We start from the raw sequence: 13295 nt of genomic DNA on the forward strand, positions 1-13295 counted from the left end.
TCATAATCTGAATTGTGCCAAACTTTAGTGCGTCAGACTATGAGCCCAAAATTTACAGGGTCAAGTCAAAATCAAATTTTAATTTTTTTGTTTTTTTCAAAAAATAGTTTTAATTTTTTTTAATAATATTAATATACAATTTATTACTTGTACATATTATGCTAGCCACGTGGAGAAAAATAGGAGAATTCACAGTATCCATTTTTTTTCCACAAAAATACTCGACCAAAGAATTAAATGAGAGATTTGAGAATGAATCAAAGTTTGTTTTGAGTTTTGACAGAATGTGGCACTTCAACAAAATACACTTAAATCTAGTTGCATTTTCTATCACTACCTTTGTGGTGTTTTTTGGTATTAATTCATTAGATGGTTTAAAATTAGTGTCTAGATTGAATTATCAAAGGGTTCAAAAGGGAGATTTAGGATTCACCCTTTCATCTTACAAGGTATATATATAATATGAATGAATCTTTTGTCCAATTGTCTTATTTTTCTCTCATGCATGTGATTTTAATTTTGTGCACTTTAAGGTTAATTAAGGTTTGATTAATATTATGTTTTTTGTTGTTGTTTTTGTACATGTAGGATGAGGGAAGATATGAGCCAATGGTTTATAATGGATTCGTTAACAAATTGCCTATAAGAAGATCAATGCAACAAGGAGATGGAAATTTGGAGAAAGTTGAAGCAAGTCTTGCAAAAGCAAGAACATTGATAAAACAAGCTTTGTTGAGAACCAATGACATTGTGCCTCTTGAGGATTCTCATGATTATATTCCACAAGGAGACATCTACAGAAATGCTTTTGCTTTTCATAGGTATGATTTTATGAATTATATTATGAGAGGGTGACAATGATTTTACTCATCAAAAAGAGAAAAGAAAGAAAGTTTTTTCAACTTATTATGTGAGTTCCACACTATCCTTTGATAATTTGGAGACATTTATCTGATAATTAATAAGAACAAACTACATAAATAGATATTTATCCTTTGATAATTTGCCTAACTATGCGCTTGGGTTGCCTAGTCCCCGACGGTTCCAGCTTAGTAGACTCATTGCTCCTGGCAGGCTCCGCTTCCATATCCTGCCAATAAAAAAAATGAAAATTTCTATTTTTTTTCTGCTTGACCACCATAAGGTGCGTCACACCCGATTCCTGCGTCTCCCCCATCAATTGTGATTCAGTAACTGACGTGCCTTCTTTACTGCTGCCATCTCTCATAATGGAAAAAAAACGTATGAGAAATTATGTTTTGTGCCTGTCTTAATGAGATTGGGATTTTTCATTAAACTAGGAATTATGTTTTGCCGTTATGCACTTCCATAGCCGTCCCCACCTCTAAATGTCCTTCATGAACAAATACTAATGTTAGTAATAACAAAAATTGATGATAAATGTAGTTGGTTTTAGTGGCGATTGACGCTAGACTTGGTAGGAAAAATCACGGTTCGATCCCCACAATTATATTTGGAAGGGGATTGAAACTACTTGATGTCAGAACTCGCCCCGAATTCTGGGTTACTAGGGCCTCCTTCCCATGGGAATATAGAGTGAAAAAAAAAAAAATGATGATAAACATACCGTCAAATTTTTTTTGATGATAAACATATAACTTTTTTTGTAAGATTAAACTTTGAGGAGTGCTAGCAACACACTCTTTAACAAACACACTATAACACACTCTCTTCTATTGGTTAAAATTTATATGGGTCCCATAAAAGTTATATGAGTCCACTTTTTTTTATGAGACCCATGTGAATTTCAACAAATAAAAGAGAGTGTATTGGAGTATGTTTGTTAAAGAGTGTCTTGCTAGCATTATTCTTAAACTTTAATATTAAAATGAGCAACACGTTAGTAACCTCACATCCACACACACCCCATAAAAGGTAGAATGAAGCTGAAATTCCACTCTAGCTAGTAAATTAATGAATCCTTTGCTACAAAAGACACGAAAAGGACAAAAAAAAAAAACTAAAGAGATAATAGGTTACATTAAAAAAAATCAAAAAACATATTTGAGCTAAAGATATGGGAAAAATATGTTTTCTTTTAAATAGTTACGTGCTTTAAATTAATTAATCTTTCAGACACTTACACTAGACATTGTGGAAGCTTGTAAATTATTTAATTATGACCATTGTAGGAGTTAGATGATGCCAAAAAAGAAAAGGAATGGAAATTGTCTAGTCACATGTTTATGGTGAATTGAACTTGAGCAAAATTAATATTCTAATTGGACCTAAGTCATGTGTTTAAGTGATCAGAAGTTTTGGTGGATATGAGGTGATTGGTTCAATTCCTTATAATTTATAAACAACATTAAGAGTGTGTTTAGATAGAAAAATGTTCTGAGATAAAATAATTGTTTTGAGGAAATTTAAATTTGAGTTAAATATGATGATCTTGATTTTTATTTGCTCACGTTTTAACAATAGTCTCTACATTTAAAAAATATTTTTATAAATATTATAGTTTATTTTTCCAGTCAAATTTAGTCAAAACCTGACGTTGGTCTACATTTTGCTCGTTTTTTAACAATAGCTCTTACATTTTAAAAATATTTTTAAAACCTGTATAGTTTACTCTTGTTATCAAATTTAGTCCCTATTTGTTTTCTAAACGAAAAGATGATGTGACACATAGTAGATCCGATATTTAATTGAGCTGACAAATGACATGTCAATATAGGTGGTATTTTTTATTATAAAAGGAAAAAAATTAATTAATTATAATAAATAAATAATTTTAGTGTTTTCTAGATTACAAGAAAAGATAAAAATTTGTTGGGATTTTATGCTAGCAAGAAATGAAGAAAGTTTGGAATAGTTAAAATGCGATGCTTGTAATTGCTACCGTAATTTCTACCGCAAAGAGACGACGGGATATTATCACCAGTGGTAGTGACCCTTTACTGGACAACAAAGGATGGGGACGCTTGTTCTGTCGTCGACATCTGATGGTAGAGAAGGGACTCAGAGTATGAGTGAGAAGCAAGAAGATGTTTCGAATCCAAGTGGTGGTGGGTCGAGTGGTGGACATGGACGCTTGCTTTTCCTTTTTTTTATTAAAGTTTATAACGATAGTTTACTTAGTGTCTGATTAAGTATCTTATTAATTTTTTTAATTAGGTGATTTAATTACGATCTACAACGTTTTGAAATATTTTAAATTAATTAGGTGATTAATTTGTTTAATAACATTTTTTTGGCACATCATGAACTTTCCGTTTAGAAAACATACAGAGGGACTAAATTTGGTAACACGAGTAAACTGTAGGGTTTTTAAAAACATATTTTGAAATGTAGGACTATTGTTAAAAAGCAAGCAAAATGTAAAGACCAAAAACATAGTTAACCAAGTTCACGTCAGCTTTCCATCTATGAAACAAACATAGGGACTAAATTTGGTAACCGACATAAACTATACGATTTTTTTTAAAAAAAAAAAATTGAAATGTAGGGACAATTGTTAAAAATAGCAAAATATAGGGACCAAAAAAATATTTAAATCTTAAATGTTTTTTGTCTAAATCCTCCCATATATTTAAGGAATTTCAAATGATACCAAAAAATATTTTGTCCAAGTTAAATTTAAGGAATTTCATATGAAACCAAAAAGCTAAGAATTTGAAATTCCTTCCTCTCATATGTTTTAAAATTTTCAAATTAACTCCTATAATATTTTTAAAATTGCAAATAGAACCCTAATATTTTTTCATAAATTGGAAATTATAGCTAAAAAATTTCAAATTGATCCCATAAATTTTTGCAAATTGGTCCATATTTTTTAAATTTATAAAAGTGGCCCAAAATATTCACAATGAAAATTATGAACACATTTAAATTTTTTAAATATTACTATTTAATTAAAAAAAATAGTATTGACATGTATAATAGATTTGTCCACTTTGGAGTCGCCACATCATTAGTGATAAGGCCACATTAACAAAATTGACTCTAAAATGAAATGGGGACTAAAACTCAAAATAAAATAAAATTGGAGGACTAAAAAACTGAATTTTAAAATAAGGGGACTAAAACTTCATTTTTTTTTTTATAAAAAAAAGAACCAAAACTGCATTTAAGCCCAATTTGTTTATGATATTATTCACATATTATAAATATTTTGGGTCAAATAAGTTTTTGGTCCTTAAAAATATAACGAATTTTAATTTTAGTCCCTAAAAATAAAAAGATGTTTTCACCCTCCTAATTTACAAGCATCTAGTAAAAGTAGTTATAGTTTTGTTAGTTATTATAGCTTCTTACATGTCGTGCTTTATTTTCCTTTCATTCGAATTGTAATTTTTACTTATAAATGAAACAGAAGTTACATCTTAATGGAGAAACTCTTTAAAATCTTTGTGTATGAAGAGGGAGAACCTCCTCTTTTTCATTATGGTCCTTGCAAGAATATATATTCAATGGAAGGAATATTTATCAATTTATTGGAAAGCAATACTCTATTTCGAACTCAAAATCCAAATGAAGCTCATGTCTACTTTCTTCCATTTAGTGTTGTTATGATCCTTGAACATCTATTTCATCCAGTTATTCGTGACAAAGCTGTTTTGGGAAGAACTATTGGTGATTATGTTCATATCATATCACACAAATATGCATATTGGAATAGAAGTTATGGAGCTGACCATTTCATGCTTTCTTGTCATGATTGGGTACTTATTTTCAATTTTTCTCCTCTAATTATAATTATATATAGTTCATGAATTCGAATCCAATTTTATTTGTAGTCACCAATTGCACACATTTACACAACATATATAGGTGATAATTGGATTGAAATCAAACGATCTATATTTCATGGTTTAAAGTAATGTGCTTGAAATAAGTTTTTATGAAAGAGAAAAATACTAACATTAGCAACTACTTATTGATGTTGACCGTTTTTTTTTTAAAAAAGAAGATTCTTTTACTAAATTGTCATTTTTTTTTATAACTAAATGTCATATTTTATTAGAGAAATCAGAGAAACAAGAAGACTATAATAAGGAATTTGTTTGCGTAACAAAAAAGGTTAAATATGTTTTTGGTCCCTCTAAATATATCAAATTTTATTTTTAATCCCTTTTAAAAAACTTCTTCAAAATTTAGTCCTCTAGATTTTCGACTTTCAATTTTAGTCCATATTTTAAGTGTTTGATTATGCTTATAAAAATAGTATTTGACCTATGAAAACTCTTTTGACTTTTTCTCAATAAGTTTATGAAGATTAGTTTATATATAAAGAGTTGATTGACATAACCAATTATGTAGTTACTTATTAGATAAGCACTTAATTTAGATGTGCACCCGAACAAAACCTTATACTTTTTCTTTTTTTTTTTTAAAAAAAAATAAACAAAACCTTATACTTGATAACCTTGAATTGCAATCATTCAATTTTGTTCCTTAACACTTATTATTTAACATGGTATGACAAATATTTTTATTTTTGATGAAAAAATTCTTTTGTGCATAGGGACCAAGGGCAACATGGTATGTTAAGGAATTATATTTCATTGCAATCCGAGTACTTTGTAATGCAAACATCTCAGAACATTTCAATCCAAAGAAAGATGCATCATTTCCTGAAATCAACTTAGTAACAGGAGAAACAAAAAATCTACTTGGTGGCTATCAATCATGGAACAGAACAATTTTGGCTTTCTTTGCAGGACACATGCATGGTAAAATTAGACCAATACTTTTTCAACATTGGAAGAACAAAGACAAAGATGTGTTAGTTTATGAAAAGCTTCCAGAAAATGTTTCATACCATGAAACAATGAAGATGAGTAAATATTGTATTTGTCCAAGTGGATGGGAAGTGGCAAGTCCAAGAATTGTTGAGGCAATTTATGCCGAATGTGTACCTATTATAATATCACAGCAATATGTGCTTCCTTTTAATGATGTTCTTAATTGGGATTCTTTCTCTGTTCAGATTGAAGTGAGTGAAATTCCTAAGCTTAAGGAAATTTTGTTGGGTATATCTGAGGAGAAATATAAGAGATTGCATGAGGGGGTTAAGCAAGTGCAAAGACATTTTGTTGTGAATAATCCCCCTAAGAGATATGATGTATTTCATATGATTATTCATTCCATATGGCTTAGGAGATTGAATGTAATTGTGAAATGAGATTGTTCTCATTGTTTTTCTCTCAATATTTATACTTTTTGTATATGTCATTGAACTTGTTACTCCGCATTTCATTGTAATTTTTTTTTTCCAGACTTATGCTCTCTTTTATCATAAAAAAAATTATTTTTTTTTTAAAATTAAACAGTTTACTAAATTGAAACATCAACGAAATCTCATCCACCTAATTATCCTTCTAAAATAAAATCTTATCTCCATCCCCTAATCTCATTACTACATTATCACCAAACCACCTCCCACCCCAACCCACCACCACCACCACATTATTTCAAATCATAACTGGAAGCTCTATTACCCCCACCATCCACATGATCATCCTTCATCCCATATTTAGGTGTCAAAACCTTAAACCACAAACTCTCATGTTTCTGCAACAACCTCCAACATCACTTGCCAATAAGAGAAATATTAAATTTCTGCACTCTACGAACCCCTATACCTCAATACTTATTATCAAAACAAATTTTATCCCATTTAATCCAATTTATTTTCCTAGACTCTTCATTCCCACCCCATATATGAACTTTAAAAATAAATTCAATTAAAGAAATTGTACTTGTCGGAGCCTTAAAGAACGAAAGAAAGTAAACCGGAATTGAGGACAAAACTTATTTGAGTAAAACCAATCGACCACCTAAAGATAGATGACGACTTTTCCACAGTGACAATTTACGACGGATTTTATCAACCAAAGCAGACCAAAACAAATTCCGTTTCGCATACCTCCAATCGGGATACCCAGATAGAGAAAAGGAATATGACCCAATTTACAATTGAGCACTGATGTTGCATCTCTCAACCAAACTTGCGTTATATTCACACCAACCAACATACTTTTGTGAAAATTGACCTTCAACCCCGAGATCAATTCAAACAACATAAGATTAGCCTTTAGATCACGAATATTTGCCCAACTTTCCTCACCAACAATCAAAGTATCATTAGCAATAGGAGAATTGACTTCAGTGCCCACCTGATACCTTTAAACAAATTCAACAAATTATCATCACCTATTTAAAACGTCTATGACTCTTATTACTTGGACAAATTCATTGTTGGTTATAGTATTTTTTTATTAATAATTGTATCTATAATTATAAAATTACTTTTTATTTTTAGGATTAAATATGTTTTTTGTCCATATAGTTTTCCAGAATTTTCTTTATAGTCCCTAAAGATTTTTTTTTCACACTTTTTGGTCTTGAAGTTTTTCCTATCATGATTTTTGGTCCATACTTTTCATTCAATTCGTTCATATCAATCGAAATTTTAAATTTTTTATGTGATCATGTTTAATACATTATATGAAACTCTCTTACAAAAGTTTAAATTTTTTAACAAGAAATGAATTAAATATGATTTTTTTTAGTTTTTTGCACATAAAAATTCATAAACAATTCATCTTATATTAAAAATTCTAAATTTTTGTCGGAAATATTCTTATAATATTATAAACATGAATAAAAAAAATCATTCAAAAATATGAAAATATATAATAGTTTGATTAAAACTATGGACTAAAACACTAAAATTTCTTATAAAAAAAAAAAAACACTGACGCAGGACTAAACAGTTCGAATTTTTTTTTCAACTACTAAAAACAAAATTCTAAAAAATATATTATATTCCGTAAAACAAAACAAAAGGAGTGAATCGCAGCTAACTGGACAGAATTGAAATTGGAGCATACCCAATGGCGAGTATACCGCCGGGCATGCCTGGCACGTGCCTGGGCTGCCCTTCTTATATATATATATATATATATATATTTTTTTTTTTTTAAAATGAAAACAAAAACAGAAAAAGGAAGAGTTAGAATTTGCTTTCTCTTTCTCGATCCCTCTCTCTCAAAATCGCTGTTCCTCTCTCACCCACCGCCACCGGCCGCCGCTCTCAATCCCTCTCTCACTGCTCTCAATCTCTCTCCCTCACCTCGCCGTAACGCCGTTCAATCTTCCGCCGAAGCCGCACCACTGCTCAGCTCACCGCGCCGCACCACACCACACCGCACCGCACTCACTCTTTCTCTTCGTCTCGTTTCAGGTAAGCAAACTAACATACTTTAATTTTTAACAACCTAACCTTCTCAATCTAGAATCTTTGTTTGATGATTTGGTGTTGTTTTGAATTTTAAATTTATTAAGCTGTTTTGATTGTTAAGTGATTATATAAATAAGCTGTTTTGGTTATATAAATAAGTAGTTTTGGTTGGTTCTGCAATAGTGTTTTTGTTCTAAAATAGTGAGAATGAAGGGTTTTTGTTCTAAAAACTATTTGATTTCATGATGCCTCTTGTTGTAAACTAACTTGGTGATTTTCTACTTTGTGATATTATTGTCATCGTAACTGCAACTAAAACTTTGTTTAATTGTGGACATTTGTGTTGTGTTCACTTTGATGGATCAAAATCACCTTTGTTGATGAAGCACTTTCTTTCTTTTATAAGCTGATGACAAACCTTGTATTCTTGATCTTAATTTTTCTCTTATACACAATATTAAATAAGAATAAGATAGTCTTGTGATATTTGTATTCAGTTTGAAATGTAGTCTCGTTGATCAGATATCAGTTTCTTTCTCACAGTTGTTTGTTATGGATTTCTTTCATTAGGGGAAATTACATTATATTATGTTGATTTCATAATTGACCAAGCCTTACAATAGGCATACTACAAGTGTATATTGTGAAGAATATTTTCTTTTGCATAAAAAGAGAAGTACTAATGTAATTTAAATATGTTTTTGAATTACAGAAACAACTTTGTCTTTTAAATATTATTGTATCTAGAAATTTGGTTGATAAAATTCCCTCCAAAATTTTGCCTAGGCTCTCTAATATTACTGCATACCCAGACACGCTGCTTCTTCCTCTTCTCTTCAATTGAAACTTGAAACCCTTTCTTGCAAGATGCAGGTAAACCCTTCTTTCATCTCTTCTTTATTCGTATTCATCCTTGTTGTTATTGCGATTTGGTACTGAGTGAAACATCGATTGATTGAATTTGCAGGCGAGTGATAGGTTTAACATCAATTCACAACTTGAGCATCTTCAAGCTAAATATGTTGGAACTGGTCATGCTGATATGAACAGATTTGAATGGGCAGTTAACATTCAGCGTGATAGCTATGCTGCATACATCGGTCACTATCCTTTACTTTCATATTTTTCGATTGCTGAGAATGAATCTATTGGAAGACAACGCTATACCTTCATGCAGGTTTTTTTCTTATCCTCTATTAGGCTTTTTCAAATACTGTATGTATCTGCTGGATCTAGGTTTTACAAATAGTAACCATTTTAATTTATATACACCCACACTGTAAAATTAATTTACACATGTATCAATCAATTCATGACATGTAGACATTTGAAGTTATGCTGTAGGAACAAAGTGGCGGTATCATGTGAGTTCATCGGATGCATGTGTAAACAAGTTTTGCACTGTCAGTGCATAGCAAGAGTCATGAGTTAGCATTTGTAGGAGGAGAATTAGGGTTTTAGGACGATCCTTCCTTGGATGATAGTTGTAGACATATCATGATATGTTCTTAATTGTATGGTCTTGATTTGGTCACCGGATCTACTTGGGTGTGCTTCTAGCCCTCTAGGACGTGTCTACCATATGGTCCGTAGTGGGCTAGTGGTCTCTGAAGGATTTGTTTCTTTTTGGACTGGGTTTGATTCAGTTCGGAACAATTACTGATTTTGTACAACCGTGCAATTGTGATAGGAACATTTAGACCATGATATTGCAGTCACAATTGTGGTTGTGGACTGTAATTGTAAAGCTTGTATCTATTACAAGGTCAACATAAGATGGAAAATTTAGAAGGTTATGTTTGTCTTTAAGTTCCTCCATTATACCAAGTTAAAAAATCAACAATAATAGATGGGAAAAAAATCTCAAAAAAAAGAATTTATGTGAGGTACTCCCTCCCCCCTAATAACAAACCTGAGACCACATAGAGTGGGTGTAGTGTAAACTGTAACAAAGAAAAATGCTGCAACTTTGAAGATTGGGGATTGAAAATTCAATACCAAAAAGATGCATCTAAGTACTCAGAAGAAAATAAGCAAAAATAAAAGAGAATGTCATAAATATCATATTCAAAATATAAAAAATTAAGGATTGTATGAGGTTCTCTTCACTTTTTCTGGTTTTGAGGAAAATGAAAATTAGAAAATAGTATTTTAAACAAATAACCAACAAGTGAGATTAGGAGGGATTTCCTTAAATCTGTTTAGCCTATTTTTTTTTTTTTTTTATTATTTAGTTTAAGAGATTAAAAATGGGAGTAGAGTAGAATCTGTGGCAGGGCAGGCTTGTTGATATGTTCTCTTGTATATATTCTTCTATTTTTCAACCATTTTGAATTAGAATATCATAGTTTTCCTGTCTGAGGAAAAAGGTATTTGCCCACCATATTATATGAGCTATGTAGCCTTGCATTGAGGGTTTTTCTAAAAACAAGGTTCATGATTGCGAAATAGGCCTGTTACAGAATATAAACCGTTAAATTTAGTTAGTCAATTAGGAATTAGTTACTCAATTAGTTAGTACAGCCGATCTTTATAAATAGGACAATCATGTACATAATACGCTCTCTTTTATCAATCAAAACGATTCATTGTGAGCTTCTACCTATGAGTATTTATGTGATCTTTTTCTCTCTTATGAGTATGATATATGGGCCTATCATCCCATGATTCTTCACAATCACAAGGCCGTAACATCAATGTTTTGAATGCAAGAGCGGTGGGGCGACATCAACCATAATTTGCAACACAATGTTGATTCAATAAAACATTGTCTTGCATTTGCAAGCAATGTTGGCTCGCTATAGTATTGCAAAATTTGAACAAATTGCTATTGTTCCACGATAAGCTATTTATTACAAATCATTGTCAAATAACGGGTATAGCATCGCTATAACACTATAGTGTAGTAAAATTTGATCAAACTGTTGTATTCTTTGATCTGTGATTGCAAGAAGAGGCTACTCACTATTCACATAGCAGCAATTCTAAACATTGCACCTAGGAGTCCTCTTTCCTTGATATTAGAGAATATTGTGGACAAATATGACTGATGCTGATAGAACACTAGGGTCTTATACTTGTGATGGCCAAATGATTGGGCCCAATTCGTGCACACATGCTCTCTAGAAGGTTGTAGAAGCTGAGGGAATAAGAGTTAGTTACAACTCTCCTAATTTGTAGGAGAGATATTCGGTTATAAAAGAAAAGAGAAGTGTTAGGCAGAAATTTGTTAAGAGTCAGTTAGGAGAGTATTTCTCTCTGGTTAGGAGTTCTTGAAACTCTGGTTTAGTCTTCACCTTTTTTCCTTTCCATTTTCATCTTTGTAGAGCTTGGCTCACCAAATTTCAATCAAATAATATACGGTTTTCCTTATTGAAATTCCCGAGTTCTATCAGATGCGGTCACAATTACGACAGTCATGCAATTGCAGGGACATTAAAACTTTGATAATGCAGTCACAACGTAACTTCAGACCTTGTATCTATCACAAGGTCAACTTAAGATGGCAAAATTAGAAGGTTTTATGAGTTATGTTTGTCTGTTCCTCACTTATACAACGTCAAAACAACGCCATTATTTGATGGGAAAAAAGCTGAAAGATTTTGTGAGGTGCTCCCCCCCCCCTCCTCCCCCTAATAACAGACCACATAGAGTGTGTAGGGTGTATTAAGGAAAAACTTTGTTACTCAGAAGATTAGGGATTGAAAAGTCAAAATAGACGCGTCTAGGCACTTGAAACTCAGTAGAACAGAAGCAAAAGTAAAAGAGAATGTCATAAATATCATATTAAAAATATAAAAAAGTAAGGATTGTATGAGGTTCTCTTCACTTTTTCTGGGTTTGGGAGTATGTTTCTATATACACACAAACTAAAATATAATATGGACTGATAAACTTTTGAGGAAAATGAAAATTAGAAAATAGAATTTTAAACAATTAACAAGGCAAAGTGAGATTAGGGAGGTTAAAGGCAAATCTTTCTAGCCTATTTTTTTTAATCTTCAGTTAAGGAGATTAAAGGTAATAGACGCGTATTTTGTTTTCCATTTTATAAATTAGTAATTACATTTTTTAATATTATTTTATTTATATGAATTATGTTATTAATATATACTAATAGATTCCATAATATATTATATAGATTTCTATTATTTATATATTCTATCGAAATAGCAGAGTAGAATCAGTGGCAGGCTTGTTGCTAATTACTCTTCTATATATATTTCTAATACATTTTTTGAATAAGAAGAATATCAGAGTTTTCCTGTCTGAGAATATTCCCACCATCATATTAAATGAGCTATGTAGATGAAGACAAATTGGTATTAGGCATCCTTACTAATTTATGTAGTAGTTAGTTGTTAATTTTCTTAATGTAACAAATACCATTTTTTATGCAGAAAATGCTCCTGCCTTGTGGTCTGCCTCCAGAAAGGGAAGAAGATTAAAAATTTGTCGTCCAGATTACAAATGGCTCATCCTGGTTTATCGCGCTTGACAATGTTATAATGTTATAGTGTTTCATTTCGATTAAGGAACCTATGTGACCTTGATTGGAGATTACAGTATCATTTGTTTTTGACATGTAAACGCTTTAGATATTATGGAGCTTGAGAAGTTAGATTGTGAGATGTCAAAATTAGCCTCTTTTTTTCCAAGTTGTGTTGATGTTTCTTGAATGATGGCCCTTTTAAGATGAATGTACTTGTGTTTTGCTGCATCCATAAAAATGTGATTCTTATTGTGACTTATAATATTGCCGTGCTAAGTCGATAAAAAGGGATTTTATCATTCTGCTAAGATTGATGAATTTGGGATGATACTTGAATCGCATCCTTCTCTTCATGGATTTGTTGGATTTTGAAGCAGAATAAATTTAAGTTATAATAAGATGAATAATGACTGGTAGGTTCCTGGGAATGAAGGTTTGGAAAACAACTGTGTAGCTTATGTGATCAAGATTTGTCCTTTGTTACAATCTTATGAGTCACTCATGGGAGAGCTATAATGGCAGTTAGTTATTAGTTTAATGCTTATATATATGGCTGTAAATCAAGTCTGCCTTTTTAAACAAATTTAAACACAA

At 31.2% G+C, this 13295-nt stretch overlaps 2 protein-coding genes across 5 annotated transcripts; both read left to right on the forward strand.

The window, feature by feature from the left end:
• The first annotated feature begins 225 nt into the window (after nucleotides 1-225).
• On the forward strand, nucleotides 226-6271 carry LOC123911185 (probable glycosyltransferase At3g07620). The gene is made up of 4 exons (XM_045962556.1): nucleotides 226-449; nucleotides 589-821; nucleotides 4337-4685; nucleotides 5489-6271. Exons 1-4 carry the CDS (start codon nucleotides 285-287, stop codon nucleotides 6146-6148), a joined length of 1407 nt encoding a protein of 468 aa, XP_045818512.1. The 5' UTR covers nucleotides 226-284; the 3' UTR covers nucleotides 6149-6271.
• Nucleotides 6272-7787: 1516 nt separating this feature from the next.
• Nucleotides 7788-12960, forward strand: LOC123911186 (uncharacterized protein At4g14342). Of its 4 annotated transcripts, none has more exons than XM_045962560.1 (4): nucleotides 7788-7856; nucleotides 9016-9082; nucleotides 9177-9386; nucleotides 12610-12960. In XM_045962560.1, the coding sequence occupies exons 2-4, from the start codon at nucleotides 9077-9079 to the stop codon at nucleotides 12655-12657; spliced, it is 264 nt and encodes an 87-aa protein (XP_045818516.1). In that variant the 5' UTR covers nucleotides 7788-7856; nucleotides 9016-9076; the 3' UTR covers nucleotides 12658-12960. The 4 variants fall into 4 exon arrangements, with proteins under 4 accessions (XP_045818516.1, XP_045818514.1, XP_045818517.1 ...); XM_045962558.1 differs by having other exon boundaries at nucleotides 7789-7853; nucleotides 9012-9082; XM_045962561.1 differs by having other exon boundaries at nucleotides 7836-7861.
• The last annotated feature ends 335 nt before the right edge of the window (nucleotides 12961-13295 follow it).

The sequence above is a fragment of the Trifolium pratense genome, linkage group LG2 (genome assembly GCF_020283565.1).
Source record: "Trifolium pratense cultivar HEN17-A07 linkage group LG2, ARS_RC_1.1, whole genome shotgun sequence".
Lineage (NCBI taxonomy): Eukaryota > Viridiplantae > Streptophyta > Magnoliopsida > Fabales > Fabaceae > Trifolium > Trifolium pratense.

Excerpts from the sequence above, each read along its gene's own strand:
- LOC123911185 (XM_045962556.1), top strand. The coding sequence starts at position 285 with ATGTGGCACTTCAACAAAATACACTTAAATCTAGTTGCATTTTCTATC. Across the intron at positions 822-4,336 it reads AATGCTTTTGCTTTTCATAG|AAGTTACATCTTAATGGAGA; the intron begins GTATGATTTTAT and ends TAAATGAAACAG. Across the intron at positions 4,686-5,488 it reads TGCTTTCTTGTCATGATTGG|GGACCAAGGGCAACATGGTA; the intron begins GTACTTATTTTC and ends TTTTGTGCATAG.
- LOC123911186 (XM_045962560.1), top strand. Across the intron at positions 9,387-12,609 it reads AACGCTATACCTTCATGCAG|AAAATGCTCCTGCCTTGTGG; the intron begins GTTTTTTTCTTA and ends TTTTTTATGCAG.